Raw genomic sequence first — 27,701 nt, 5'->3', positions numbered from 1 at the left:
TAAACACACACACACACACACACACACACAAATACAGACCCCCACCCCCCTACCTCTTCTCTTCGTTTTTTTATCTCTACTCCTACTAATGTGTTGTTTGCTCTTTTAACTGCAATAAGGGCATAAACAAACTATTTGCTTGTTTTAGCAGATCCCTCGGGGGCATGCTATCTAATGAGCTGCCTTTGAAGGACAAAATGGGTGTGGGTGAGGCCAGTGATGCAGATGAACCTGTGAGCATTTTTTTCCCCCTTGAACCTTGTGCAAATTTGGCACCTGTCTTGCACAGGTTAGCATGATACTGCATGTGCTGATCTGGAACAGTTGTGGTTTTCAATGTCAGTACTGACTGACATCTACTTAATTTTTTACATAGCCCGTTGGCCAGCTCTCCAGTCCAGTCAGTTTCTGCTTTTTCCACTTGAAACGAAGATTGTCACTTATTTGTAGCATTCAGTTGAGCTTTTATTTTGGTATTCTACTAAAAATATTTAGCACGTCCTATATGGGATTGCAAGTCATCCAGCATTCTAAATGACTTAAATGCTGTCAGAAATACCAATCTGGAATATTTTTAAATTGGTCGTACTGATGAAGGTGTTTTCTCGTCCTTCAGCTCCAAGTAATTACAAATTTCAACTCAGTCTTGGTGCATCGCCCCATTCACAAAATCAATCAAAAAGTCTTGCTTAGGTTCCAGTAAAACCAATTTAAATCTCTTTGTATACTAGATCATTTGGACAACAAATTGAAACAGCATCTTTTCTTCGTCCAGACTAGCATAATGTCTAAGAGGTAAAATTTCCAGATTGAGAGCATAAATGTCTTTGTCTTTTAGATGCAATAGCTGATATCGCTTTAGCCTACTGTGTGGATTTTTTAAATGCTATGAACTCAGTAGATTTCTTCCTTTCTATCCTTGCTATCGGGATGTCACTGTCTATCTTGATATCAGGCTCAAATGAGTTAAGCGCTTCACCGCAGAATTATGACCAACCTTGAGTGAGGGTAATTTAGGAGGGAACTGCGCCCCCTGTTGCGCGCAAAGGTATCCGGGTTTTGTAGGGTAGGAAACATGGATGGGAGAATCTCCTCAGTGTCCTTGAATTTCATATTATCTCCAAACGAGCGTGACACATAAGAGAAATTTCCCCCCACAGCTCTGGTAAAACGCCTGAATTTCTCTAACTGAGAGCTCACCATTGCGCTTTTTTGTCACCTTTACGCAAACTTGAACTTGGGTCTCCTCTGTTGCGCACCACAGCTCACTCACCCCCCACCCCCCTCTTCTGCTCCTCCTCCTGCAGCACCACCAACAGAGCTTTAACGGGACACTTTCAGCGCACCAAACATCTGCCGCTTCTCACACATCTCCAGTGTGTTTAGACTGTCTGCGTGCCTTCCACCGGCTTGATGTGGACGCCGGAGAAGTATCCCCGCTGCAATAAGGTGCCCGCTGGGAATGGTCGGTGACAACCTGATTTAGCGTTAAATGGTCAAGGGACTGCGACCGAACAGGGATTTCACACCGAGTGCTGTGCTCAGGATGGTAAGCTTCACAAGTTATACTGTCTGCAGGGGTTGTTCGTGTAGCTAAGCATTTGTCTGAAGTTGTAATGTGCTCTATCAAGTCATTAAATTACGTTGGTGTCTTTCACCTCGTCAACGCTACAACATACAGTAGAAAATTGTTACACAGCATTTTATTTAAAAGTAGAGGCGTTTAACAATTGAAAGCCAAATATCTGCCACTTTGAATGTGATAAGGCTATGTAAATGCTCATTAAACAGCACTTGAATTTCATTTTAGTCCTCCATATTTCTTTGAAAATAAACTTATCTAAACACATTATTGATTAAACGTCTAATACTGTTAAGGGAGCAAAACTGTCCCGCCTGAATCCTGACAGATATCTGAGAGCAGCCACTGTTGACTTGCCATCGATGAAAAGTCATGTCATATAATATAAATTAAAATTATTTATCAGGTTTTGCTTTATTTGTTGTATAATTTTCATATAGCTTTTAAATTGGTTACAGTAAACAGTACACAGTGTGTTTAAAACACATTCATGTCAATCATAAAACAACTTGAGAACAAGTTGACTCACTTACTAATTCCTCTGACATCCAGCTGACAACCAAAGGAGACCAAACAAAGCTGAAAACATTAGGATGCTGCTAAACCTGTTAGGTTTTAGGGAGAGAGGAGGGTGGGGGTCGCATTCGATCAGAGGGCTACAACCATTCTCAATCACACCTGTGGGCAATTTGTAGTGCATGTTTTTAGACAGTGGGAAGAGAGAGGAGTACCTGGAGGAAACCCACACAGGCATGGGGGTAACATGTAAACTCCACACAGACAAACCACAGCTAGCCCGCAAGACTGAACCTATGACCTTCTAACTGTAAAGCAGGCAGTGCCAGCCTCTCTTCAACCATGCAGCCATTTAATAAGCCTCCCACAGCAAAAAACAGCTACATTCACATCAATGACTAAATAGTTTCTTACGCTCCTCTCACTCGATGGGGTGGAAATGAAACAGCAGCATTGTCACAGCACTGTGACTGAAGTGATTTATTGGTTCTTCCAGTTGCAGGATCCCATCCTCCTAGATCCGAAGTGATGACATATGTTGGTTCCGCTCAGTGCTTATAACTGCCTGTGCTGTCTAGTCCCCCTTTAAATAAGCTTGTGCTTACTGTAGATACATAATTAACAGTACAATGTGAAGACTGTTGATAATATTCTAATTTTAGTGTAACGCCGACAAACTCACCATCTGCATTAGTCTTTCAGGACACAGTGCTGTGCTCACCAACAGGGTTATGAGTCAGGACTAGTCACAGTGACAGATGAGTATTGTGTTTTTTTAGGGATACTTGTACACATGTGTGTTTGGAAATGGGTAAGTGTGAAATTGGCTTTAGAGATTCTGGCTTAAATTGATGTGGCATTTGTGAATCTATTATACAGTAGCTTTATATTCGCAACAAAAGAGAAAAGTGCAAGACACACATGTACATGTTAGTCATCTTTATTGTTAGTAGCTCGATAAAACAAATTACAGAACAATATATCTCAGAGCATAATTCCCTCAGTTTCCAACTGGGGCTTTTTCTTTCACTGTTTGCCTGCACAACATCCAACAACAAAAAAATTCTCCCTGTACCTACTGCTCAACAGCTCTATCATCTGTAGCCTGGCAAACATATAAAATCTATACATCTAAACACGATATTAGGGATGTAGAATATTAAGTAAATACTGATGATAGAGCTTTTTTGCTGCATATATTTTGACTTGTCATAACATGAAAAGCACATGTTTATCTCATAGCATTAATAAAGGCTAACATGGAATACAGTCTTTATTTATGTTGTTAATTACACCCGAGATTCGTTTGACAAATGTCTAAAAGTCAAAATGTTTTCCTGTCCATCTTCAGTTTCTGACGTCTGCTGGTCTTCATCCGTGGGGCAAAGTAGGAAAATCAATGAATTGTAAGTGAATCACAGTCAGGTATTGAAACACCAATAATGTGATAATAAGACTGAAATTTGCCCTCAACTATTGAGGACTTTGATACGCAGCGAGCCTTTCTGGGCAACTGTAACAACTAACAGTGCCAGGAGGTTTCAGGACAATCACACTGCCAAGAAAAACACTTTGGACCCTGTGTTTCAGTGTCTTGTTGGGACCGCTGCCCATCTACAACAGCCAGTATGTGTGAATAACACCCCACTAAATGAATGTTCCTTTCTACTGCTGTTCCGTAAATTTTCAGACACTTGTGACCAGTAAACCAGCCAGATCCAACCTAACGGCATTTGATTTGACTGTAAATGCTTTCTCAAATGCTTAAGTCATACAATGACCACAGTGACTGCCCATTTATAGCAGCAGAGCTGATGTGTCTGTCTGTCTTGTTTCTCACTGGAAATAAGTGTAAGAAAGGTGGGGGGGTCTTCAGTACCGCAGTCTCACTGAGGTGTGCTCTCTGTCTCTGTCTTTGCTCTTTTATATCTTCCTGGCATCTGTCTTTTCAGTTCTTTGCCCATTGTTGCTTTATATTGTTACAATCTCAGTCCATCCTCGCTCCATTTATTTCTCTCTCGCTAGCCCAGTCTCTCTCACACTCTGTCTCTCTCTCACTCTGTCTGTCTCTCTCAGTGCCTGCATGATGCGACCACGTGTCTAAGCCCTCCCTAACTCTGCTGCACAGACACAGAGGGCCCCCCCCATCAGTCCCTGGACACCTCAGAGCTACACATTTGGCTCCTTGACTCATCCAACTCATCCTCGGCCACTGATCAATCCTAACTCACTCTCTCTCCACTCGGGCTCTCTTTTTCCAGAGTCTCACTTCAGACTGGGATTACCCACTGATCTAATGCAGAATCCTGATATCCCAACTGAGTCTATTGTGCATGTCCGACAGCAACATCAAAACCCACCCACATTCAAATGTGGCAACGGCTTTCCTGCCACCCCTCTTTGCTCTCCTCTCTGGGTTTTTGCTCTGTTGGTTGGAAACCAAAGCCATAACATTACTGTGAGAGGACTCTTTGTTATGAGGTGCTTTGATACCAAAAAGACTGAAAGCTACTGTCAGTTTTTACTCATCCAGTCTACACAAGACTTGAATTGGGACAAGAAAGTTTTTTACTGGAAAAGTTTAGACATTTTGGAAGTTTTTGAAGGTTTGAGTTAAGAAAGGATTGTGAAGCTCTTGCACTGTCGACCTTTCCTGTCATCATAACCTGGTCTAAGCTGCCCAGTCCAGAGCAGCAAGTTTTCCAGATGCTGCCATGCCCATCATCAGCAACGCCAACCATGACTTTAGCAATCTGTCCGTTAGTGATGACAGCAGTCTCGACCGCATCTTTACTGAGATCCCGGAGACTGAAACTATTAAGGTACGACTAAGATTGTCTGTAAAGTCAAACAAAGCTTAAATGAAGAAAATATTAAATAACAGTTATTCATGCATCAAAGCTTTTCCTTGTTTACTCTCCAGGGTGTGTACTACCAGAGGGCTCAGTTCATCCGTCAGCCAGAGGACCTGGTATCCGTTGACCACGGCCTGTTAGCTGTCATCAACGTTGGGGGAAATCGCTACACTTTCCCGTGGAGCACCCTTGAGCAATTTCCCCTCACCCGACTTGGCCGACTCTGTGGCTGCCGGTCACCTGAAGACATCGCCAGGGTCTGTGATGACTACGATGAAGCCCGCAAAGAGTTCTTCTTTGACCGCTCGCCTTCTGCCTTCAGGGTTATCCTCAACTTCCTGGCTGCGGGGAAACTGCGCTTGCTGCGGGAGATGTGCGTCCTCTCCTTGCATGATGAACTAACCTACTGGGGTGTGGAGATGGCTTACATGGAGAGGTGCTGTAAGAGGAAGATGTACACGCGCCTCGAAGAGGTTAACGAGCAGGAGCGGCGTGAGGAGGAGTGCAGGCAGAAAAATGCCATGCAGCAGGTGATACTGGAGGAGACAAGGTATCGGAAGGTGATGAACTGGCTTAGAGATATGGTGGAGAATCCTCAGTCTGGCTTACCGGGGAAGATCTTTGCCTGCCTGTCCGTCATCATGGTTGCAGTGACAGTCATCAGCTTGTGTATCAGCACCATGCCAGACCTCAGAGAGGAAGAAAACAGGGTGAGTGAGCAGGAGTGTGCTGGCATGTTGTTAATGTAGCTGTCAAATGCACAAGGTCCTGTCCCCGTGTCAGACTAGTATGACACCATAAAATAGTATTTGAACAGGGCCTGAAAATTCAGGTTTGTAGTAAGATGTCTGCACTGATTTTAAATCTATATAACCTCGTGTCGTCATGTACTCTTTCACATCCCGGTGGGATGCTTGTGCTGCGTGTGTGTTGGTTGTGCTTGTCCTTTGATCTGTGTCTACCCTTTGCAGCGTGGGATAATGAAGCTCGAGCTGTTCACCGAGCCCTGACCAATATCTGTCAGTAAACACTGGGGAATAATAAAATGGGCTCACTGTATCTCACATAAAAGATACAGGCACGCATACAAACGTGTGCATCAGCTGACACAGAATTTGACACAAATTTCCACTCGCATACTCACACGCTCATGCACTGTGAGTCACATGCATAGACCCACACTGACACGGTCACATGCTCATACAATAGTAATGAACTCATCTTTTGTAACTGATATGGCTCAATCTCTCAATTTTGCACAAATTTACTCTCAAGCTTTTCTTTCCCTTCTAACTGAAACTGCACTGCAGCAGATCCATTCAGTTATGATTGGTTTTCTGTTACCTAAATGAAATTACATGTACACAATGTGTCTTGCAGGGTAAGATTTTATCCCTTTTCCCTCTGATGATTTCACAGCATGAAGAAAATGCTGTCCACAGTTGCCCAAATGCATGGAAAACTCTGTGCACATGCTCAACAGAGGCTCATTGAGAAGTTGCCAACAACAGCCCACGTGTATTGATTTAAAATGAGCAGTCACAAGCAGCCAAAGGATCCAGTGCAGGAGGGTGTGATACTGGAGAATTAAGGGAAACAGAGGAGAGCACTGGCTCCAGAAATCTTGATGAGTTGTAAGCCTAAAGACAGAATTTTGATAGCCCTGCCAGGAGGAGTCCAATAGATAATAACCGTCATAGAGTAGGGACAAATATGGAACAGCTCGAGCACAGGGTTGAACTGAGACCCTGGGTCTGATCCAGGGGGCTCTTCTTAACCTGCATGACTGGGTGATGCTTCTGATGTGGGCCAATTGCAGCATATGATAGAACTGACCTGTAAGAGTTAGCTGAGAGGAAAAAACATTGTTGTAGATTTATTTTCTGTATGTTGGCTGACATCAAGGACAAGGTTGAAAACACAAGAGAGCACGATTTACAAGCAACTCAAGTACAGGCAGCAGCAGTGAGACAGAGCAAGTGTTGCTGACATTCTGTAAACTGTGCTGTCGCAACTGCATTTCTGCTAAAAGCAAGAAATCAGGTTTTCCTGCTTGTAATTCTGGCAGGTAAATACTGTAACTGAGTATTAGGGACAGTGAAACTCCATGAGAGAAATCAAGCTATCCCCATGGGCCAACTCACTTCCCCAAACTCTGCACATACTCATACACACACCCTCATACACTAGCCATTATCACAGTGCGGTCTGGGAGTGCTTCAGGAAAAAGAAGAATTTGAAACTTTGCATTGCTGTGTGTGTGCGTGTGTGTGTGTGACAGACAGAGAGAGATTGGGTGTGTCTGTATGGCTGGTGTGTTGCTGCCTTGTTGGTGAAAATTTGGGTGCATCTGTATTAGTAAGCTTCCCCCACACGCACACCTAAAAAAAAGGAAAAAAATCCCAAGTCCATCTGCTACCTTCATGTATTTCTCGCTGCACACTCCTGAGTTTTACTTATTCTCCCTTGTTGAGCTACTGAGCTCCTTCCACAGCGTCCAGCTAGCCTGTTCAGACAGGAGAAGGGTTCCTGTCATCTTTAATTCACATGGTTCTGTTGTTTGTTTCTCTCTCTGGTCTGCTTTGTGCTAGAGAGGGCAAAAATTCCCTTACCCACTCACCATTCATCCTGCTTCTCTACCTGTCTGTTTATGTAAGAAGTGTGAAAGGACAGACAGAGTCAGTGAAAGGTGGAGGAAGAGGAGGTCAAATAGAAGATAGGTCTGGGGGTGGGAATAAAAGGAAGAATGCTTTGTGAGAGAATTCAAAAGGGTCTAAAGATGAGATTAAGGTGGAAAGAAAATGAGAGAGAGTTTCATTTTTCCCTGCTGCTGTTTCCCTCTCCCTGTCTCTACGTTATGTAGCTCTGCATGTCCTCAGCTGATCCCTTCCATCAAACTGTGTGTCACTATGAGCTTTGTCTTACAGCTCAGTTTTAAGCCCACTGATAATAACCGGTCCTGTTGCGACCGTGTGTTACTGCGCTATATAAACATTCTGCTCTTTATGTAAAACTCTCTGTCTAATTTAGGTCCCACTTTTACCTTCAAGCTGAAATGCATGAAATATTGATATAAATTCAATGTTTGCGGATTTTTAGATCCTGCTCAAAGAGAGGCTAAACTGCCAGATGGGTGTTACAGTTACAATTTAGTCTTTGATCACTATAGACATTGTTAAGATTTTGGACCGATTACCTTAAAATAAAAGCAGGAATGAATTTAGAGAACACAATTTTTGTTACAAAAACTAAAAGTCAAAGCTTTTAGTGGAACATACTGAATCCTCATTTTTGCTGAGAGTTGAGCTTTGTCTGAGAGATTAAAGTCTACTGAATGTTTCTGAATGTAGGTTTCCTAACCTCACTGGAACTGTAACGTTTGGCTTTCACAGGATGTGAATGTTTGACCCTTATAGAATAAATATGGTCATTTTTTGTATTAATTGTATTTTCAAGAATTCCCTATAAAGACATCAAAACCAGCATGAATTACCTCTATTCATGGGTAATATCCATTAATCTGCAACCTGGATTTTATTTTATATTTTATTCATCTGTGCTGCGCACTTTTGTCATTGAGCAAACATTCCTGACAACACACCAGCCTCTCCTGCACATATATAAACACTTGGGGCAATGTCGTTGTTTTTAGCGTCTGTAGAGTCTGTCTGTTGAAAATATGATTCTATAAGAAAAATAAAAAAGTAATTCTTTTGAAATACTGTAACATAATTACCTACTTGGCTATATAGTATTTGTGCTACATAATAATATTGGTTAAGAAAAACAATGTCATGCTAAATGAATATGGTGAAATAAAATTCAATCTTGTTTTCATGTTTGGCTAAGCAGCTAAAGTTTGTGTTTTTGTTCCACATCAAGTGCAGGTGTAGACTGAAGAAGGTTAGTGTAAGCTTTTGGTTTAATGCCACTGTCCACCACAATTGTAATAATGACCTTGATTTTTCAGTATTGCCGAAAGTCGAAACTAAAATATTGTCTTTCTGGCTAATTTCTCCACATCTCATAGTAAGATCTGACTAATCAACATTACTTGAAGAAGCATGCTAGGGTGGCCTCCAAATTCACTACTTCATGAGCTGAAGTTGTATGAATACTCTCCTAACCTAGCACTGACCTCAGTAATCTCCCTGACTTAAATCTCTGGCAGGATATCGGCAGTGTTCAGATGGGAAAGAAAGGGACACATGCAGTTTTTAACTCTCAGCATACATCGACAACCTACCTGTGTTTACACATTGTGGCTGTTCAAATGTCAAACATCCGCCAAAGACACTGGCTTCTTTACACCCATTTCTGAGTAAAACAAAGGATTAACTTTTTCCATTGTTTTTCATTCATTTAGCATTTAGAGCGTTTTATTCTCTGCAAGTGTTGTTCAGATGTCTGCTATAGTCTCGCCGGGTGATGGAATATTTTCAGACAGCCTCATCAGATTTGCTCTCCTTTTCTTAATTCGGTCTTACTCTGGCCTTGGGAGTAATTGAAGTGGCCGTGTTACGTCCTTAATGCCATAAATTGGTGTGGGATTTGCTGTTCAATAATTACGTCCCAGGGCATAATTCACAAGTAGAGATGGGGACAGAGAAAGAGACAGCAGAGTGGCAGACTGCATAACCCAAACTTCAAAGATCGACTGTACTCTTGTTCTCGAGCACAGGCTTGTCAATGCCTTCATCGAACCAAAGAACATGTCTGTGCAAGGGATTGTTGAGAGGGCGTGATTTCTCATTCTATTTAAAAAGGAAAAAAAGCAAAAAAAAAAAAGCTAGACAGACTGAGATAATGTGTCTTGTGACATCTCATGGGAAGATAAGGTAAATCTTAGGTACTGAAGAGAGGAAATTGAGAGTCAAGGAGGAGGAGTAGACGATAACAAGCGGGCAGAGAAAAAGAAGAGGATATAAACACTAATCTAAGCATGAAGCCTCCTTCCACTCCCTTTTTCTTCCCAGAGCAGTAGTTCAAAGTTAAGGACATACACACACACATTCGCACACACACACACACACACACTTACAAGGCATAAAAAGGCATCCATGGCTTATTTTATCATATGGTAAAATAATATACTTTATACTTTTAAAAGGTGCCAGAAAATCTAAGTTATAATAGTTAAATGATTACATAAAGACTAGTGACAATCACAAGGAAAACCCAGAATAAATGAGTGGAGACTTATAACAATGTGCTTGTAGAGGTCACTGAATAGATTAATGAGTATGAAAATTATGGGACTGTTTGGCCATTGCAGTCAGCAAATCTCAACCCAGCTGAAAAGCTATGGGAGAAAAAGTGAAAAAATTGTGCCTCATTCCTTTATTGGAGACAATTCCAAAATGCATTGAAGCTGTTGGGGCAGCATGTGGTGGTCCAACACCTTACTGAGACACTTTAAATAGTTCCTTAAATTTGTCACCTATCTTTAGGTTTAAAGAAATATTTCAGGACATGAAATTGTATGTAAACTCATAAGTGACATTAATGTGCCATATTCTGCTATGTCACTCAGAGTGGATTATGCTGTAAAATGATTCTCACTTCCCTTATAAAAATAGTTAGAATTATTTAATTCTTTGCCAAGGGTCTCTCTTGTTCATGGGAACAAAAGGTATTCTGATTAATGATTGTGACATGCTGTAAAATCGACACCCTTAGTTTTCTTCACAGAAATTATCTTTTTCCTATTCACTGCAAAACAAGGTCTGTTATGTCAGTATGAAAAAAAGCATCAGAAACTTTATGCGTGTCACCTGCTGCCTTCACACAAAGTTAAAAGCTGTTTTGATTGTGACAGTAAGTGTTCTACAGAGGTCAGGCAGGATGAATTTCTTATAGTGTATCTACACTGTGACATTACAAACACTAATGTCATTAGGATAAAGTCCGTTTATGTAATAGTGTGTAATCACATTGAATGACTTTCCATTCCCCAGCCTGGATTAATAACCTGGAACCAATCACTTTCAGGAATCCTTTCCTGAGTGCATTTTACATGCAACACTAAGTGTCATTCATTAACAACACTATCATCTAACTCCTGCCAAGAAGGTAAGTCCTTTTGTGTCAGCAATTGATGGACACAGAGAATATAAATGTTTAACAATTAGGGTAACTCAGTGATCCCAGGGGATTTTCTTTCTGCGGTTATGGATGTTTACAATGTACGACGATTTAAACAATAGAAATAAGAGAAAGAAATATGGAACGTTGCTATGTTAGGTCTACAGAAACTAAAAGCTGTTTGTTCTCTTATCTGTCATTTTACACCAGTGTCCAGCTCCACTGAGAATAATTTGGAAAACATCAAAGTATTGGCTGCTGATAAACATCTCAGATGAGTCTCTGGTTATGCGTGTAAAGTACAACTCCTGCATCTCAACTATGCAGAATTGAATTATGTGATTCAACAAAGCCAGTCGCCAAATTACCATCTCCGAGGGAGAGTTGTCATTTGGTATCCAACATTTCTGACTGCCTGGACTTAGAAGCATGAATGAATTTCCCCTGCAGCTGAGACCATCGCAGCCAATAGAATTATCTGACTTGGAAATAAAAAGAAGAATTGAGTGAGTTTTGTTTTAGCCTAATAAAACGGAAGGACTTCCTAGCAAATGAATTTTATTTAAGATAATTCATGTCCACAGCTGAGATTTGAAGCACATATTGTAAAAAGGAATGAAAAGCTTTAACAGTATGGTTTGTCACCTTGCTTCATCGGTCGAGTCGTTAAGACAAGGCACTGTCACTAATCACGTTTGAGTGTGTAACAACAGGGGCACACAATTAAAAAGGCATTTTTCAAATGCCACATTTTTATGTCCCCCATACTCATAATTTCAGTCTGCATTAAATGACCATGAAGGGAGCATAAATATATGTCAGTGTCTGTAAACTTTGTTGGCTCAGCAGGGTAACACTGAGGCTGACAGAGCTGGCAAAGCAGCTTTAAGTCAAGGAAAGTAAATAAGACTTTAGGAAGGCTGCTGGTGCCTGGAGAGAGAGAGAGAGAGAGAGAGCGCTATATTGTTTAAAAAGGAGGAAGATAAAGGAGAAACAAAAATAAAGCAAATGTAAAAAAAAGTAGAGAGAACTGGTAAACCAATGGGATGCAAACGGAGTAGTTACGTGTATTACGCATACATGCATTGACATAAAGAATGAGAGGGACCTGACCTTACAGTAGCTGCAGATGACCTTATTGGCAGAGCTTAGATTTATGTGACTGACCATAGATGTGCCTCACCAGACTCCATTAAATCACTGACTATGCATGTGCCAGTGTGTGTGTGTGTGTGTGTGTGTGTGTGTGTGTGCCTGCGTACAAATAATTAGCGTGTCCTTGTGTGTTCAAATCTGTGGTCATGTACGTGCTGCCCGTGACCCTATCAGTGTAGAGCAGATTCCATGCCTATTATGGCCTATCTGGTTATGAGCTGTATTCTTTCTGTCCGATATGCTGCATGGCTGCCAAGTGGGATTATGGGAGAGGACAGCAAAGTATGAGGTGTTTATCCTGTCCATGCCAGGATGGGATTTCACAGTACAAGGACAATGCAATGGAGTAGTTCTGTGTAGATGTTAGCACTGAGGACTGTTGAGCTGTTGAGAACAGTTAGATGTTTGGTAGTTTTTGACATTTTAAAGCAATGACCTGTCAAGACTTTCACAATTTGTAATTTTTTACTACTTTATGTGTAAAACTTTGTTTAAGACACTAAATTTAATAGTGACACACAGTAAATGTAGCCTTCACAATTCAACAGTTAAAAGAATTGTAAACAGATATTTCACTAATGATCCCCAACTAAACACTGATCCAACCTCTTCAAATAAAGTCCAAATATAGCAGTATTAATTTAATTCAATTCAACTTTATTTAAACAACGCCAATTCACAACAATCAAGGAATTAAGGAAGACTATACAAGTATGTAGAGGAAACCCAACAAATCCCCCTTGAGCAAGCTCTAGGCAACACTGGAGAGGAACATCTCCCTTTAACGGAAGAAACTTCTTGCAGAACCAGGCTCAGGGCGGTCGGCCATCTGCCTTGACCGGTTGGGTTGAGTGGAAAGAGGTCTATGAGGTCTTGACCTTTAAGAGCTTTGTATGTAAGGAAGAGGGTTTTAAATTCTATTCTATATTTTATGGGAAGCCAATGGAAAGAAGCTAATGAAGGTGAAACAAGATCTCTCTTGCTAATTCCAGTCAGCACTCTTATTGCAGCATTTTAGATTAATTGAAGGTTTTTTAGGGAGTTATTCGAACACCCCAAAAGTAGGGAATTACAGTAGTCTAGCCTAGAACTAACAAATGCATGGACTAGTTTTTTAGCAAGTCACTTTGAGACAGGAGGCTCCTAATTTTGGCGATTTTCCGTAGGTGGAAGAAGGCTGTTCTAGAGATTTGTTGTATACACGAGGTGAAGGACAAACCCTGGTCAAAGATAACTCCAAGGTTCCTCACAGCAGTACAGGAGGACGGAGTTATGCCATGTAAAGTATCTATATTATTAGGCAGCATATTTCTTATATTTTTAGGTCCAAATACAATAACTAAACCCACTGACAGTAACTGGTGATAAGAAGCCAGTGTGGAAGCAAACGTATGGTGGAGGGACACGTTGTTGCGGGCCCGAAGAGCACACTATACACACCTGTGGGCAAGAAGAGTAGTGACCAGGTAGAGAAACAACATGGAAAGATGGGGGTAGGAAAAGGGAAATAAATCTGAGATTATGGCATGCATGCAACACACAAAGCATATGCAAACATAGACAAACACCTGCTCTGTTCCCTGTGGCATAGATATACAGAACCCAGCTGCATGGGTTGTTGACTCCTGCAGAGTTTCACTGTCTGTTCACTGCAGCGCATTACGATCCCTCCCTGTTTGGAGCAAAATCAAACACCCCCATAACTGAAGTCACATGCACCCTGCATTCCTGCACATCATGCAGCAGGTGTGGTAGTATTTGTATGTGTGTGTGAGGGTGGTGGGGTGGTGTTTTTTGTATGTTATCTATTTTACAATTGCATTTCCAACTTTTCGAACAAAGAACACCAATTTTCATTTTATATTTACCCCCTTTGTTAGGGGAATCCTGCCCCTTAACAAAGTGGAAAGTGGAAACCTAATTTACTGTTTGTGTGTGACTCTCACTGACTCTCCTGGAACAACCTGACAGATGGAGAATAGTGACTTATGAAGTGTGAAGGGATCCCAGTGCTTCTGATGTCACCTCATCTTTTCCTCATCTTATAATCTTATAATCTCCTCTATCCCTTTACACCATTTAGCCGCCTACTCTTGTTTCATGTATTTTCTTTCTCTCCTTAGTTGTATCTGTTCTCCCTAATTCCCACTTTCATTTTTTCCCATTGAGGTATTTGTGCATAGCCAAGCTGTTGGTCCTTGTTGGTGATGGGTGCTCAGTGGCCTGTGCAGCTGCCACATATAAAGAAAAAAGTGTTCTGCTTTGTTTTCACACTAAAGCTCGTGTTAGTGCTCAGCTTATGGAGCAGAGTGTCTTTGGGGGCTGCGTTTTATTATTATACATACCAAGGATTTTTGCAAATTAATGGGTGAAAGCACAGCTGACTACATGCCTCACCCTGTTTTTGTTTGTGCATGCATGCAGCTATCAGGTTACAAGAGAACAGCCTGATGACGGATAATGGTGTCACTTAATACAAGACCTTGACCAATGAACACACAGCTTAATGCAAGGTTTAAGGTCAGCAGGGAGGGGTACAACCACACACACCCTAATTGTTTCTCAATGTCTTGCTTTCCCTGTCACCCTTAGTGATCATCCCTTCTCATCTCCACCGTTTGGTTTGTTTTGTTTGAGAACCTTTTAAGTGAGTGCAAGGTCAACACAGAGAAAAAGCCTTTGCTACTGCAAAATTTATTCAAGGTCTGTTGCAAGGTAAAGCTGATTGATGAGTTGAGTCTTTTACTGTTTTTGTTGCAGTTTCTGCACAAACCTCTGGATCTGGTGGGATTGTATAGTCATAATGGAAGACAGACCCGAAAAGAAATAGAGAGATGAAAGAAAGAGACAAAGAGACAGCTGCAGATTAGAGGAATACTGGGGAAAGAGGTAGAGAATGAAATTAAAAGGTGAAAGATTCCTAACCACAAATTTTAAACAAATTCTCACCATGAAGCTCTTGTCCACCAATAACAGGCTAACAGACGGGCTGTGTATGTCTCTGTGTTGGCCCTGACAAAGACTGGCTACCAGTCCAGGTTGCTCCCTACCTCTCACCCTATGACAGCTGGGATAGAGCGCAGCCCCCCTGAAACTCAACTAGGATAAGTGTTTACAGATAATGGATGACTCCATTCACACCTATGGGGAGTTTAGAGTGACCAATTAAGCTAACATGCATGTCTTTGGACTGTGGGAGGAAACCGGAGATCCCGGAGGAAACCCACACAAGCATGGGGAGAACATGCAAAGTCCATACAAAGGCCATGCCCAGCTGGGGCTCAAATCCGCAACCCTCTAGCTGTGAGGCGGCAGCTCTTACCACTCCACTAGTCATCATGTGCTTGATTATAATATTTGCTGATATTCAATCCAAATTAAGAATTAGTATTTCTAGTTTTTCTACTTCCTTGAAGAGAAATTATTGTGTGTATGTGTGTGTGTGTGTGTGTGTGTGTGTGTGTGTGTGTGTGTGTGTGTGTGTGTGTGTGTGTGTGTGTGTGTTTGTGTTGGGTGTGTGTGAACTGTAATGCTCTTATCTCTGACCATCTGCCCAGCCATTAACACAAACACTGACATTAATGCAACACACAAAATAATATCATAATTATACAATAAAAGCCAGATGTTTAATCAGGGAGATGACAGGAAGCCATTCAATGACACTTTGGAGTCGGAGCCAAACACCCGTCTGTCCATATAATGATCATTCAGCATAGGGTGCAGGATGAAAAATGGTCTCAGATATGGATATAGGTCTTTCAATATTCTTTCTTGTTTTTTCTCTTCCTGTTTTCAGTACCTCAAACACACAGTCTGCCATTGCTTTCATTGTGGATAAATTAAGTGTGACAAATGCGTGCCATCTGCCTCGACCACCTTATTATGAGTTGCTATCATGAACGAATATACACATCATTCAAGTAAAACATATGTTGCATGAGAACATAATTCATCCAGCGCTTCAGTTTCCCCACAGAAATATAGTCAGGAGACAGGGCTGGCACCTCAGATACCACATTACACAGACAGATCATATATCAGTGGTTTTGTTCTCTATTACATGTCCCAGTATCACAGTTTAGGGTCACGTGCAATGGTTGGACCCAACATGTGGACACACATACATTATAAATAGTAGTTTACTAAGATAAGTGGACCTAAAGTTTAAAGCATGTTTTAAGATGCCAGTTTTGATGCATTAAAGCCCATTTACACAGGACGTGTTGCTAAAGGTTGGTGATGTGATGACTATACTTGCAGGGTTAGATGGTGAACGACTGAATGCGGCAAGCGAACACATAGTAGTCAGTAAGAAACGATAAGTGGTTAACAGGTCAACAAGTTCAGTTCAGTTTACTCAATATGTGTATCAGACATGCCTCTTTTGTGGAGCACTTTATCTTTGACCAATGCCAACACTTGGGCACTTGGGCTAAACTAAGAAGATCAAAGATCAAATTCAATGTGTGCATAAGTTCAAGTCAAGTGCAAAGTAATTTAGGAGCTAGTACAGGATATCACTAACACTGCTTCATCCCTCAAAAGCCATTTGGGGCATTTTTTCAAGCTTCACCCTCGCCCACAAACTACATTTCTATTATTTGGACAAATGACAAATTTGAAAAAAATCTTGACTTTCTTTGTTAAATACTTTTAAATAATTTTCAGACACCCTTTTTAGTTTTTTTTTATTATAGATTCTTTGATGGGAAGGCTTGTGCCTATTTCTTGTGCTGTATTAATTTCTGTGAAATTCTTCTGGAAACTTCCTGTTGAACATTTGTTAAAAATAAGGATTCCATGAGATCAGTTCAAATTTCCTGCCCCCTAAAATGGCTTGTATAATAATTTCCTCCCTCATTGTGGTCTTTGTCTTAATTTGACACTGAGATGTCTTAATACGGACAATAATGTGAAACCCCCATGAGAGACAGCTGCTTGGCTGGACAGTGTATGTTGTGAAATGAGCTGTCATTGGCATTAGTTCCAGTAAGAGTCATAGAGGAGATAAGGTCAGGGAGATAGTGAGTATTGTGGGAGGATATTATGTATGCTGGTGTGTTCATCTGCATGTGTGTATGAGTGTGTGTGCGTTTTTAGAGAGCGAGACAAACGTGGAAAGCTTCTAGCAGTAACAAATGGCGTATCGTGCAGAGGCCACTGAGACAGAGGCAGTTTCACTGAAAAGTCCTGCGTGACCTAATGTCAACACAAGAGAGGAACAGAAGTGAGTAGGAGAATGAATAGAAGCAAGTGAGTGACGATGAGACAGATGTCATGAGCTATAGGGAGAAAATGTCTGAAAAACTGATACAAGACAGTCAGCCAGAAATCTAAGAAGATTCAGGATTCAAAGTGTTTATTGTCATATGCACAGATAGAAAGCATGTTTCCCTACACAATGAAATTCTTACTTTGCCGTCCACTCTAAATGTCATACAGTAAGTAAAATGAGAATAGACGAAAAATAGAAATAAAATAAAATACAAATAAAATAAAATAAAAACTAAGAGCAAACAAAATAAGAGCAATAAGGCAATAAAGCAATAAAGATGAGGTAGTTCAGAAGGACTGAACATCAAACGTGGATGCAGGGCAGATTAGGGATGAGGTGTAAAGATGAATATTTGCTTGAAAATTTGTTGAAACGGAATTGTCACAAAGACATGTTTTGTCTTTTTTGTTTGTATATGTCCTCTGCTTGAAAAAAAAAAAAAAACCCCAGTCAGTCCTTCAGTCTGAATTGTGTCACTCACAGTGATGAACAGCGATGGGCTCGTTACTCAAAAAGTTTAATATATTATTAATTACTCATTATTCTTTGCAAAATTATTAGAATTACTTATTGCTCCCTGTCAAAAGTAACTTGTTGCCTTACACGTGATGTTACTTTTCCAAAGTTAGGGTCTAAAACATGGACACAGAGTCAATAGTGGAAATGGGCAGCATTTCATCTATCTTTCATCTTCCATTTTTCAAATCTTCTTCTCCATTCTAATCTCCATTGTGATGACAAAATTAACATATTAATGAGTTTTTTGGAGGGAGATTAACTGTAATGTTATTACATGTACTAGTAACTACTGATGCATTACGACTCAACACTTGTGATAATCCCACATAGATTTAGTGTCTTACTTTGTGGTTTCTCTCAAATAGACTTAGCTCCTTAGCCCTTTTGGTTCATATTTTGGTTTTCAGTTCAGTAATATCAGAAATGGTAGAAGTCAGCAACTACGTAGTGAACATAGCAGAGCATTTAGTCACTAAAGAGTCATCTCTTCCTCTCGAGTAAGTGGAGACCAAAACTAAAAACGTATCCAAAAAGAGAGCAAATATAGAACTCATTTGTTGATTGGTTCAGAAACAAAAGAACAAAAACTATTTACAATTTTTCTAACATCACTGTAAAAATGTTTTCCCCTACACACAGGGGGCCAGGGTTATTTCATAAACATTATCTACCTTTTATTTTTATGTAATTTGCAAACATACAGTGTATGATAACATAATTATAAATGACATACTCTTTAATTGATCTGGGGTGCTTTGTTAAATGATGAAGCCATATAAGGGCTCTCATTTTCTGATGAAGAGACTCTTTGTACAGTCGCTGTTTTAATACCGAAAGTGGCATTTCACCCTGAACAGGTATCAGTCCATTGTTATGCCTGTCACTGTGAACGTGCTGAGCAGCCAAATATTGTTTAAACTGACAAAATTGTAAATTCAACTCGAGCGGATGTTGTATAACTTCCAAAGATACCAAATACTGTATGTCAGGCTGAATATGTGGGAAATGTGTATGAACTCACAAACACACCTCTAGAATTGTCAGTCGATACATTTTTCATTTATTATTTATTTCTTTTATGCTTTTGCAATCTCTATTCATTTCAAATCCTGCCATACCCAGCTGCCCTGCAGTTACCCCAACTAGTCCCATTTCTCTCCTGATTCCCCACCTGCCTGCTCACTTGCTCACCTCTTGCCTTTCCAGCCCTCCAGCCTTTCTTACCATTAGTTCATCTGCCATTTCTGGACTTTCTGTGCTTTCTTCCTGTTCCTCTTTTTTTCACCTGATGTTTCTCCCTGTCTGTTCCTGATCACTGCCTGCTGATTTTGACAAAGGACTATTTTTAACTTGGAAGGCATTACTCATACTGAGAAACCCAAAACATACCTGATCTTAAACATTCCCTCAGTTTATTGTTTTAGTGTTTATTACGTGGGTTCTACTATTCACAGTGTATCTGCCGATTTTAGAAATTAAGTGTGTTTACAGTTCTTACTACTGTAGTTTGATATTGTTTGTATGAAAAAAGTCTAAAGTTTTAGGGCTTCAGAGTGAGCTGTGTTTAGTTGATGACAAGACATGTCTGCTGACAACGTTACTGTTGTGGCTACAAAAGACAGAAGGAGAATGTAAAATGTAATGTCCAGAACAATCATTATCATCAGTATATCAGGAAGTAACAAAAACTTCTAACAGACTAATTCAGTAGTAGTACTTCAGAAAGGATTGGGACACTTGTCTGAAGGACGTATCCTGCATAGAGAAATAGAGGAGGCACCTGTGTTTAACATGAACGAATGAAGCCTGTAAGGCAGACAGAGAACAGTGTTAGGGGCAAACGCAGAATGAAGAATGAGAGGGAGGGAGTCCAGAGAGTGATGGAGCAGGAAAGACAATGAACGATGTGAAGGTGGAGGCAGACGCAGGAACAGAAAGGACAGGATGGCAGTGAGAGAGGAGACGGCAGAGAAGGAGGGAAAATAGATGAGACAGCGTGTGCAGAGAGATAAATGTAGAGAGTGAACAATGAGAAAATTGGGGGAAACGGGGTGAAACTAATAAAAGTAGAGTCCGAGGACACAAAAATACATTTAGAAGTCATGTGGGGTCACACGCAGGTATAGGATGTAATTTTTGTTTTTAAAAGAAAAGAATTGTGTATATATTGGAAAAATGCAAATTACCCATGAAAAAGAGATGAAAATATTCTGTATCTGCCACAGAAAAATGCACACTGTACAGAAATACAGATGTTGTGTCTCATACTAATCAACTGCCAAAGGGACTTTTTGAGGCTCCAAGTATTCAGTGGCTTGGTGTAGCCTGAAAAGACAAGTCCCAAGAAAAATAACAGCATTATTTGTTTCAGTGAATGTAATAATAAAATAGTTGGGGTTTAGGACCTCCAACAGCTGTAGTCTCTTCATTAGCAGGGACAAAGGTGGAAGTGGTAGACTATAAAATCCAAAGAAGGTGGTTGGGGTGGGTGTATGTATCAACAAACTATTGGACAGTGACCTTTTTTGTTCAATAATCCAGCCAAACAGTCAGTATAATGACCGTGGCAATGTAATACCCCTCACCTTTTGATATAACCTTCTGTATATCTTCAGTTGATTGGGCCTGGTCGCTCAGTGGTAGAGCATTAGGCTGGGATGCAGAAGGCAGCAGGTTCAAGCCCCACCCAGCCACCAAGGGTGACCCTGGTGCCGGTCCTGAGCCCAGATAAATTGCGAGTGTTGTGTGCATCCGTTGTAAAAACACATGCCAAAACCCCTGAAGGGACAAGGTGAAAGCTGTTGATCTTTTTAGGCTCAACATAACTGCTCACACTGACAGTACAGCAAAGATGAAACCCATGGTAAGGTTTGTCCAGGTCCAATAAGGTTTATTGAAGATAGCTGTATCCAGAGAACACTGGAAAATTTGCATTATTTTTGAAAGGAATAAGAAAATAAAAGAAAAAGAAACATTTGCTAATAGGTGGAAGATGCCGGTTTTGCTTCAGATTCTATAATTAGTTGTTCTGTGTAGTTGGAGTCGATTTGACTTCACCAGAGGTAAGTAGAGGTGTGGCCTCTTATCTTTGCCCCTTCTACATCTAATCTCAAAGGTGACATAACATGTGACATAACTTCAAATTCTCTATATCCCATATAGTTAAAGGTGTCCGTATCTTTCTTCTTCTCTTCATCCAAAATTGTCTTAAGTCGCAACTCTCTGCAACTTTGTGATGCTGAGATTTTGCAGGCTGTGTTGGACAGTTTTTGGATCTGTTGGTAACGCTGTAGAGGTGAGCTGCTATGGGGGATTTGCACATTTCTGAAGCTTTTTCAAATTCTTTGCATAACTTCTTCTGTCAGGTGTTTCTGTAAAACCCAGTGCAGCAGCATCAATGCCTTTGAGCAGAAACCATCAATGACACAATACAGTACCTTGTAAAATACCTTTTGTAATATAAAGTGCGTCTTACCCATTTTTATGATGGCTGGCTAATCGATCCGGCTGTATTGTCCATATTATACATACAATCTCACCATCTCGGTCTGAATGTTTGGAACATCCGAAAATCCTTTTGCCTTTAGAGGGTCCCTAAGTGTTGTTCTAATGCAGCAAGGTCTTTCCATAAGCCAACAAGACATTAAAATCATTAAATTCGCTACTTAGACTCTAACCTGATGTGGATATTAACATATTTTTAAAGTCCTTCAAAGGAAATATATTCAGTGCCTGTGTTCAGTCGAGGTATTTCCTTGAATGGAAACAATTCACCTTCACCCTTTTTCTTATCTATGAAAAATACTCAATAGTAGGTGTAGACATTTAGTTTTTAAAGGTGTTTTCTGCAGTCAAATTTGATGGAGGTGGTCAAATATAGCTGAAAAGGGGTGTGATGACTAAGGGGATCAGTTGTCAACCAAGATTTTGTTGGTATAATCACCTAGGGTTTTTTTAATTTATTTTAGATTGCTCTCCGTTGATTCTGTGGTTAGAGGGCATGCAAGCCTCACTGCTTTCTGTCACTGCTGCCACAAAGTGTCATATTAATCTCTGAAATGTATCCTAATGCAATAATCGATTCATTGTTTCATTGTATGCCTATCAGTTCTGCTGCGCTAGCTTTAGCATACTCAGTGAATGTAGCTCATGAATTATTTCCATGGGTGATTATCTGACCTCAGGATTTTTGTCTTCTCCCCATCTCACCATGCCTTTTTCCTCATCTGTCTCTCTCCCTGTCAAACCACTGCTCCTCTTGTCCTCAATCTCTCTGTCTCTCACTCCAAAAACATCTTTCTTTTTCTCTCTACCTCAGGGCGAGTGTTCCTCCAAATGCTACAATATGTTTATTATTGAGACGGTGTGTGTTGCCTGGTTCTCCCTGGAGTTTATTCTGAGGTTCATCCAGGCCCACAGTAAGCTGGACTTCCTCCGCGGGCCACTAAACATCATTGATGCCATGGCCATCCTTCCCTACTATGTGTCGCTGGTGGTGTCAGAGGAGGACCCAAACCAGGAGAACGAGAGGCCAGGAGGAGGTAAGGGCTACTTGGATAAGTTGGGCTTAGTGCTAAGAATCCTGCGGGCGCTAAGGATTCTCTACGTGATGCGACTGGCTCGCCACTCTCTTGGCCTGCAGACACTGGGGCTGACGGTCAGACGCAGCACCCGGGAGTTCGGCCTCCTCCTGCTTTTCCTCTGTGTGGCCGTCACCCTCTTCTCTCCGCTGGTCCACTTGGCTGAGAGTGAGCTCACCGGCACCCATGACTTCAGCAGCATCCCCGCCTCCTACTGGTGGGCCATTATCTCTATGACGACTGTGGGATATGGCGACATGGTGCCGAGGTCCATTCCAGGACAGGTCGTAGCTCTGAGCAGCATTCTCAGTGGGATTCTCATCATGGCATTTCCTGCTACCTCCATCTTCCACATGTTCTCCCGTTCCTACCAAGAGCTTAAGATGGAGCATGACCGATTGTTCAAAGAGGAGTGTGCGGCCGCCGCGGCTGCTGCTGCCACTGGGGAACTTCAGGAATTAGGAGGTGAAGGAACGGGGGAGGACTCAGCTCCACCTGGACTCGGAGTAGGTCTGGAAAAGGATAATGTTCACTCCCTGGAGTCTTTGGCCCTACTGGGCAAAGATGATGAAGCTGCTGGAAATAATAACCACAGCCTTCCAGCAGCAGCTTTTTAAGCAGCACTCACACTGATGGACTCATGTCGAGTCCCTCAATCTCTTTGTTGACTGATATAAAAGTACTTCAACTGACTTCTTCTCCAAAGGCTGCTTTTGCCATGAGATAGTAAAGGCATCTGTGTTGAATTGGATGAACAGAGATTAAGCAAACAGCATTTCTTTGCTCTTTGACCTGATAAGTAGTACAAGCGTGTACACTGTGGACTGCACAAAATCTGAAAGACTCAAACCCTTTAAATTGGATGGTCAAGTGTGTCTGACCAGAAAGCCTCTGCAGCAATATTAGTAACTGGCTGCTTCCATAAACATGCAATATTCAATCCAAAGTTGCTTTTCCTTCCACTGTGAAAATACTTATAAGCCCAACAGCAACTTTTACTTTTATTCTTAATACTGTTCAGTATGTTGCCTATGGTATGATCTCAAAATGTGTCTCATACTATATAATCTACTTTTCTGCCATAATTTGAAATAAGTGCTCCTCTTAGATTATTTTTAAGAAGCTTGAAGCCATGTTATGAGAAGACATATTAACAAATGATAGTTTTGGCTCATACAAGATGTATATCCATCTCTTTCTCATGTATGTTTGTATGCTTAGATTCAAAAAGGTGAGGGTTTCTCCATTGTCTGCTGTAAACTCAAGTTAAACTGTGTGAAGATATTGCCCTTATGATCTATAATTGTTTTTTTTAATCAGCTGATAAGGAAACGAAAGCAGGAAGAGATAGTATGTGAGTGAGAGAATGTGTGCTAACAACCATGAAATGTACTTAAATGTACTTTGCAACGCTCCAAATAAAAGCTCTCCTAGTAATCTGAGAGAAATCCATTTTCTGGCTATACTATTATTTTTCTATTTTGCTGTGGGTATGACGCTCTAATCTCTTTGTGCAGGATGCTCAGTCAGAATCCTGCTGCTGAATATTTCTGAGCAAAGAAGAAACAGAAACAAGGGTCCAAGCCAGACACAGAAGATAAGTATTCTGTGAACAACAATTTAGTGTCAAGCCTCTTCTTACATCACCTCATGTGCACAATTACAACACTCTGGAAGGGTGCCACAACGCTCAACAAAAGCAGCTTGTAGATGAGGGTCTCTGTAATGTGTTGCAACTAAAGAAGCTCTGCGTAATGTTACGTTATCTTCACGTTTTGGACAAATCAATCCTCTCAGCCTCTGTCAAATCCTGGGGTGGCCTCCAAAGGGGTGGGGTCATCCTTTTTTCTGAGAAGAGTGGTCAGCAACATGATGGGGTCCAAGAAAGATGTGGAGGCATGCAGGGATATACCAGATGTGGATGTAATCTAGATTAAAGATGGGATTAAAAGCCCCAAAGACAAATAGTTGCTGCCTGAAACTCTGCTTCATCCAGTTGCTTTAAATTTGATTTAACTGTTTTGTTTTATTTTTCTCCCCAGAATCCCAGCGATTCCAGTGCAATCACTTTTGGCTTATAATAATATTTATTGTCCATATGGTATCACTGTCTATAGTTTTAGTGAGATATATACTGTAGCTGGAGGGGACCTTGTAATTGGTTGTGCTGTAGTACCATATGGCCCTGATTGTTTCAATCTGAATGTAGCAGTCCAATTTTCTATGATGAGTTGTGATGGATTACATCATATCTATTATCCACAGGCTATTATCCATCTGTGTACTGAATATCTTAAGGCAAACTGTTACCATAACTAGATACTATAACCAGCAGTGTAATATTACACTGGAGTACTGACACTCATGGATTTTAAATCTAAAAATAGTTATGGAGGTAATGTGTCTTTAAATGAATACTAAAGGTGCACATGAGGTACAAAATATGCTTTGGGGCTGTCTGGCTCTGCAGGTTTCTTGATAGATTGTCACTTGGGAAAAAGGTCATGTGTCATCAGTGATAAAACAGGAGCTGTGTACTTGTTATACACTGAAATGGCACAAAAAACATTTAATATGGCAAGCTTCAAGGTTCAACATCTTCAACCAGGTCTTTAGAGATGCGCTTCTGCATACCTTAATTTTAACAAGGGGTTGAGTTACTGTTGCTTTTTTATAAGCGTGAACCTGTCTGGCCATTTTCCTCTGCCCTCTGTCATCAACAAGGCATTTTAGCCCAGAGAACTGCTGTTCAAATGATGTTTTCTCTTTTTCAGTGCATTCTCTATGAACCCTAGAGATGGCTGTGCATGAACAAACCCATTAGATCAGCAGTTTCTGAAATACTCAGACCAGCCTGTCTGGCACCAACAACCATGCCACATTTAAAGTCAATTAAAACCACTTCCCAAAGCCACTGGCCAGTCAGAGCAGAGTGTGTAAGTGTTCAAACACAACACACCTCCAGCACTGCAGCTTCACCAGAGACAAGCTTCACTGTGGTCATATGTGTGAATGCACCGTAACTCTTCAGTACAAAATTAAAAACACTAGCAAATGCACAGTGAATGTAAAGCTTTGGGTGCCAGGTATTCTACGTTAAAGTATAAGTGTATGAGGTGTAGGTTAATAAGAAGTTTAACAGTTTCATTGTTTCCACACAAAGCTCTCATTATATTCAAACTTGATTAATGACTCACATTAGTGCTTTTAATTGACTATCCTCAAACTGCAGGCACTGGAAATAAATTGAGTGTTTCTAGGGGACTTGTTCAGTCTCTGATAATTTTCAGAACAAATGTGGGTGATATCATGAGGCAATTAAGCCACGTCACTGGATTTAATTGCTATAAACTGCAACTGTTTCCCTGGATTACATAAACAGCTAAGAATATGGTATTTTATGCTTATTTTAGTAAGGATTTATAATTCTATACGAAACATATAGAGATTTTGTTTCTGCGTTTTGTGCATATAGAACTCACATAAGCAAGTGAAACAGAGGTTGTTTCTTGGTATCTCATTGGGATGGATCTCCTGTCTCGTACCCTTTTCAGCTTTCGCTTACTGTAGGATCGTGTCTGCAGGCTGATCATAAACATTGTTGGTGCCAAAAACTTACATTCTTCTGCTGAACTTAAATTACACAGCTCTTGCAATTTCACACCATGATCCTAATTTGCCTTCAGTTTTGTGACACCCGCACAGTGTCTCTAACTTGTTTCTTCATCTTTATTCCCCTCTGCTTCTTCTTGCATTTGACTCCTCATTTTTAATTTAACCCCTTAAACTAATCTGCATTTCTGCTAATCAGGAACAGTATTACCAAACTACCACAAACAGAAGCACAGATAATACACGTAGTAATGTCTAATTTATTCCAAACGTTAAAATGTAACCATCAAAACCTGGCATGGCTTGCAAATCTCGCTCTGTTCCATATACATACATAAATTCTCTCTCCCTCACGCCCACTCATATTGGACACTAAGGTTTTTGTGGGAGTTTTTCTTGCTCATTGAGAAGCTTAAGGTTGAAGTGGTCACTGCATGCATTCATTGTTCCCATAATGTGGGTGGTGGGAAGCCCTTTGAGACTGTAGCTGTGATTATGAAAGCTGCACAAATAAACCTAACTTGCAAATGTGCATCTCTTGCTGCATCTTTTGTGCAGAGGGCTGCCATTTTAGGGCAAGAGGACTTGGTGTTGTTAGGTGACAGCAGCAGACACAGCAGATGGATTGTCTGTCATGTGTGCCATTATTTCTGTGGTCTCACTTTCATTTTATATTTTATTTTATTTTTTTACGGACGAAATAGCCAACTTTCTGAGTGTGGTATGTGAGTCAGAGATATGGTGACTCACATATTGTAGTTAGTACATATACAGTATGTAACATAATAAAAAAATAAAATGCAAGATTTGAGTGAAATAGTGTGAATATAGGCCTTTGACAGAAAATGTAAATGTAAAGGGGTGGCTGCTTTTATTTCTGTACCTTAAAAATTCATTTGAAGAGATGAGGCATTTAACTAAGCTTAGCATAGTATAAACACTGAAAATATTATAAATATAATATAATATATATAAAAAAAAACATAAAACAAAATACAATTTTAAACACTGGAATAAGGATGTGTTTACCACTATGTTGCATCACCTTTTGGTTTAACAAACACTAAGTGTTTGGGGCATTGAGGGATTGAGACAAATTCTGAACACTTTCCCCATTCTTCTTTTTAGAAAAAGGTGTCATCAGGATGTGATGATGGCCCCTCTCCACTTTAGCATGATGAATCTGGGTTCCATGATTTCCAAAAAGAATTTTAAATTTCAGTTTTTCACATTACCTCAGTCAATTTTAAATGAGCTTGGGCCCAGAGAAAATGATAGCATTCTTGTGTATTTTTTTCTTTGCATGGTTGAGTTTGACTTGAGTTTATAGATGCAGCAATAAACTGTGGTTTTCAGAGGTCTTCCTGAGCTCATGCAGTGATTTTCAGTGTAGTGCAGTGATTATTGACTTTTGGCCTTTACCCTTATGTCCAAAGATCTATGTGGAATATGAACGTTTTAATGATCTGTAAATAATTAACTCCCCAAATAAATTCTTTGCAATTTTACACTGAGAAATA

General features: G+C 40.5%; 1 protein-coding gene across 4 annotated transcripts; it reads left to right on the top strand.

Moving 5' to 3' along the window:
- Window positions 1-1,092: 1,092 nt before the first annotated feature.
- kcng4a (potassium voltage-gated channel, subfamily G, member 4a) lies at window positions 1,093-24,015 on the top strand. Of its 4 annotated transcripts, none has more exons than XM_067502570.1 (5): window positions 1,093-1,549; window positions 3,450-3,504; window positions 4,360-4,920; window positions 5,022-5,663; window positions 22,308-24,015. In XM_067502570.1, exons 3-5 carry the CDS (start codon window positions 4,813-4,815, stop codon window positions 23,184-23,186), a joined length of 1,629 nt encoding a protein of 542 aa, XP_067358671.1. In that variant the 5' UTR covers window positions 1,093-1,549; window positions 3,450-3,504; window positions 4,360-4,812; the 3' UTR covers window positions 23,187-24,015. The 4 variants fall into 4 exon arrangements, with proteins under 4 accessions (XP_067358671.1, XP_067358668.1, XP_067358669.1 ...); XM_067502567.1 differs by having other exon boundaries at window positions 4,175-4,920; XM_067502568.1 differs by having other exon boundaries at window positions 4,051-4,920.
- The last annotated feature ends 3,686 nt before the right edge of the window (window positions 24,016-27,701 follow it).

The sequence above is a fragment of the Channa argus genome, chromosome 4, assembly GCF_033026475.1.
Source record: "Channa argus isolate prfri chromosome 4, Channa argus male v1.0, whole genome shotgun sequence".
Taxonomy (NCBI): Eukaryota; Metazoa; Chordata; class Actinopteri; order Anabantiformes; family Channidae; genus Channa; species Channa argus.
This window is presented reverse-complemented; position numbering and strand designations above follow the sequence as displayed.